The 4,208-nt window shown below is 56.8% G+C and overlaps 2 protein-coding genes across 2 annotated transcripts, besides 4 other annotated features; both read right to left on the reverse strand.

The window, feature by feature from the left end:
* Positions 1-138: 138 nt before the first annotated feature.
* On the reverse strand, positions 139-2,385 carry TraAM80_05811 (histone acetyltransferase-like protein; the record flags this gene model as incomplete). The annotated part of the gene is made up of 1 exon (XM_029382677.1): positions 139-2,385. The coding sequence occupies one exon, from the start codon at positions 2,383-2,385 to the stop codon at positions 139-141; it is 2,247 nt and encodes a 748-aa protein (XP_029237525.1).
* Positions 2,386-2,542: 157 nt separating this feature from the next.
* Positions 2,543-2,559: a microsatellite.
* A 270-nt stretch (positions 2,560-2,829) lies between these two features.
* Positions 2,830-2,853: a microsatellite.
* Positions 2,854-2,886: 33 nt separating this feature from the next.
* Positions 2,887-2,907: a microsatellite.
* Positions 2,907-2,925: a microsatellite.
* Positions 2,926-3,068: 143 nt separating this feature from the next.
* Positions 3,069-3,599, reverse strand: TraAM80_05812 (protein tyrosine phosphatase-like protein; the record flags this gene model as incomplete). Its single annotated transcript, XM_029382678.1, has 1 exon — positions 3,069-3,599. One exon carries the CDS (start codon positions 3,597-3,599, stop codon positions 3,069-3,071), a length of 531 nt encoding a protein of 176 aa, XP_029237526.1.
* Positions 3,600-4,208: the final 609 nt, after the last annotated feature.

The raw sequence follows: 4,208 nt of genomic DNA on the forward strand, positions 1-4,208 counted from the left end.
AACGAGGAGAAAAAAGATATTGCCCAAACCAGCTTGTGCTCCGCCATGTGTCATGTCAAAAGCAAAAGAAAAAGACACACACACGCCTTCCATGCAGCTCGGTCGGCCCAAGGCACGCTTGCTCCAAAGTAAGCGGCGTCACTCCGCCTCCCGTGGTCGCTTCCAACGGCCCAGGAGGGCATTAATGTACCGCCGCCACCAGCCACCGGCGCTGCGCACCTCCGCTTCTTCCGTATGCAACGTGGTGGTGGGTTCCACCTCCGTTGCGCCTTCGCCACCCTCTCGCCGGCCCTCTTCGCGTGCATGCGCCGCCGCCACCTCCCGCTTATCCTCTGCATTAGTTATTACCTGTAGCTCCTTCATAAGAAAGGCCCCACAGCTTGGGCGCGACACCATAACGTACCCTTTGCGGCGGTAGTAGTTGCGCACCCCGACACCACTGATGACGGCGATCTTGCTATACCCCGCCGCGCGTGCGATGCTCTCGGCCCGCTCCAACAGCAACGATCCCACGCCACGGTGCTGGGTTTTTGCCGCGTCACCCTTCGTGTGTGTTGGTACCAGTCGCCCATACACGTGCAGCTCGCGAATCAGCGCACACAAGCGCAGCTCGTCAAATGGAGTTACCCAGTTTTGAATGTGCAGCCGAAGACGCAGAAAGCCAAAAAGCGTCAAGCCATCCATGGTCTCATACGACACGAAGACTTCTTCCCCCTCACTGGCGGCATAGCGGCGCTCCACCAGCATCGCCTCCTCAAGTTTGTGTGCGGCCGCCGCGTCTGTCTTGACCTCGCGACAGCGAATGCACTGGCAGCGTGAGCCCTCCCGCTGAAGCTGTGCCGCAAGCAGTTGCCGCAGGTTAGACACCTCCACACCGCCAAGAATGTAGTCATGTGGAATGTCGCGTATGACGCGGTTTAGACGCACCCACGGCTGTACCCGACGCTTTGCGTGCAGTATGACCTCAATGAGGTTGTCCAGACCGTAGGGTTGATACTTCCCCTCCTTGAACCACTGCTCAATCACTGTAAAGGGCGTTGTCTGACAGGGGTAAATCTTCCACTGATCAGCCTGCAGATCGGGTGAGTAGAGAACATCATCAAACATCGCTTTATCCCCCGCTGGCGTTGAACCTGGTAAGTCTGGCATGAGATGAATGTCGACCTTAAAACAGCTGTCCTTGAGAAGCTTGATGGCACGCACCGCCTGCTCCCGTGTGGACTGTCGATTGACCGCCAGCAGCACAGCATCATCAGTGTGCTGCACGCCAAGCTGAACCCGCGTACATCCAAATCGCCGTAACTGCTGCAGCATTTCTTCGTTTACCGTATCCGGTCGCGTTTCCAGCGTGACGCCAATGACCTTACACCTGGCGGATTCGTTAAGCATCTGCTCCTGCATCAGGTCCAGTGGAGGCCGTATAGGATGCGCCTGCGATGCCTCGGCATTACCACTGCTGTCATCACCGCCCTCGCTGCCCTCAGGCATGGTGTTCGCGGCGTAAAAGAGGTCACGAATAAACGACTCACGGTACGTGAGCGGGTAGCTCTCCCACGTCCCACCGAGGACGAGCAGCTCCACCTTGTCGGCTGGGTGTCCAATCGCCACAAGCGACCTCACGCGGTCCTGGAATTGCGTGTAGGCGTCAAACGCGAGCCGGTTGGCGCGGCGTACCCCAGGCTCGTTGAGCAAATAACTGCGTGGGTTTCCTGGCTCATTTGGGCAATAGTAGCAGTTCCACTTGCAGCTGAACTTTTGCCCCTCTGGGTACGGTGAGGTGAAGACAGTAACAACGAGGACGCCCGACTGACTTCTGGGCGTTTTGAAGACAAGATAGCGCTCCAACACCGCGTTGCCGCTGCGCCCCGTCTCGGCTTGCAGCCATCTGCGATAGGCCGCGAGTAGCAGTGACTTTTTCACCACCATGCGGTGCTTCTTCATAAGCTTCCGCAGGTGCTGCTCAATCTGCTGCGCAGACGATGGTTGCGCCTGCGCAACGGCCTCGATGAAAACCATGGCGGCCTCTATTTGTTGGTCGGCATATGCATTGGGGTCTTTTTCTGCCAGCAGACGCTCCAGCGTCGGCAGGTTGCGCAGCTTCGCCTGCACCTTCGCCAGGTCCGGCCTGTACGGCCCGGTGAACATCTCGTCGTCGTCGCCGCCGCCGTTGGTGCATGAGCACGACATTGTCCCCCTTCCCTCGTTTAGCGGCGCGTGACAGCGCCACTGAACCCTGTAGCGCAAGCTGCAGCAGAGGTCGAAACCAAATGGAGAAGGGGATAGAAAAAGCGGAGGATGAGGCGTGTTATCACGGGACTTTTTTTTGTCGGTTGTTTTCCCCCGCCTTGCACCGGCCTTCACATACAGCGCCCGGCTGCGCAACATGTGCGGCCCCCGTTTGTAACGCGTAAGCGAATTCGCATGACACGAACAGACGCGCAAATATACAAATAAATATATATTTATCTATTTCTTCTTCTGCACGGCAAGGCCTCCGCCGCGTCGGCACGTGGCGCGCCCATGCAGACAAAAAAAAAAGCATTCCTCCTCCTCCTCCTCTCGTCTGCCCCGGTCCCACCCTCGCGTGGAAAGACCTGTTAGCGCCACCCACACCCACGGCGACACTAACTCGGCGATGAACGCAGTAAAAATGGTGAAACACCTTTGTTCCTTCTTTGGGGAGAAGGGTGGGAAGAGAAGTTGTTTTAATTGACTCTCCCCCCCACCCATCCACACACTTCCCCATAGAGAGCGAGCAAGCAAGTGGATGGGACAGCTGCGGCACGGAGCCACATAGAAGAGCGCAGCGGACGCCTCCCCTTCCGGCAGCCACCACCACCACCACCATCATCATCGTAAACATCACGTACATCCACGCACTGAGTCATATATATATATATATATATAGAGAGAGAGAGAGAGAGATCAATACACTGCGTCGGGAGCCGCAGTAGGAAATGGATGCCGGTACGACTCACACACAAAACACGAGAAAAGAAGGGAACTCTTCCCCATCATCATCACTCGTATTCCAGCCACTTCATTGCTTCCAAGCGCACTCCTCAAACTCACATTACCGCGCACCTCGCACACCTCAGCGACCCCTCGCTCCCTCTCTGATTACGCGGCCTGTAACCCATCAGCCAGTTAAGCTGCACCTGATTAATGGCACCCTTGCGCCGCGCCCGCACATATCCCACGGCGTCAAGCGCCGGCATTCCACCGTACTCCACAAGTGCCAGTGCCACCAATATGGGCGCTCGGCCAAGTCCGGCCACGCAGTGCACGGCAATCGTCTCGGGCGGTGACTTGTTCTTCTCCCGTTCAAGCAGGTCCAGCCAGTTGCCAACGACAGCCTGTGACGGCGTGGCGCCGTCCTCAAAGGTCCAGCCGTGTACCTCCATGCCATGCTTCTCGAAGACCTCCGTGTTGTACGTTGGACCGCAGGCCCGCACAATGTGCCTCACGTGGTACCTCTGCAGCAATTTCACGTACATGGGAACACTGCTGGGCGACGGGGCGTCGAGGATGAGAAAACGGAAGGCAACTGCGTCCGTGTCCTCGCGCTTGCACTCCACTAGCGTGCTGTTCACCTCCATCCTGCACGGCGAGGCGTCAGGCCCGACACCGCAAATAGCAACAGCTACCGACACTAAAGAGACAAGGCAGCAAAGGCGAGGAAAAGAGTGCAGTAACGCGGGATGCTCCTTTTCTCCGCTGCAAACGACAATAACGACCACACACATCTGCGCCCTTCACCGGCATGGAAAAATATAGACGCCGGTTACAGTGCAGGCATGAATTCTCGTCGTCGATAGAGGACACACAAATGGACCACCCACCACTGCCCTCAATCTGCTCATAAGAGGAAGTCGTAATAACGGGGCTGGCCACAAGACAAGCCATCGTCGCGTGGAAGCAGCGGTGAAAGCACGCAAACAAAAAGGGGGAAACATAGAATCTGAGAAGTAAAACTCCATCACGCGAACAAAGGTTGTTCAAGCCTCCAGCCAACATCGAAAGGCAAAGGGAAACGCCCATGTAGACATCATCCAGAACGCTCTATGGCCCTGAAACACACTTATGCGCCCATGAGGCCTTCTCGCTCATCGCTCTCCCTCTCCTTTCCCACACACATGGGCATGCGGAACAAGTGCAGTTGTTGTAAAGAAACGGGTTGCAGCCACCAACACAAAGTGGCCTCCAAG

The sequence above is a fragment of the Trypanosoma rangeli genome (assembly GCF_003719475.1).
Source record: "Trypanosoma rangeli strain AM80 chromosome Unknown Tra_15.4_contig_00197, whole genome shotgun sequence".
NCBI classification, from domain to species: Eukaryota; Euglenozoa; class Kinetoplastea; order Trypanosomatida; family Trypanosomatidae; genus Trypanosoma; species Trypanosoma rangeli.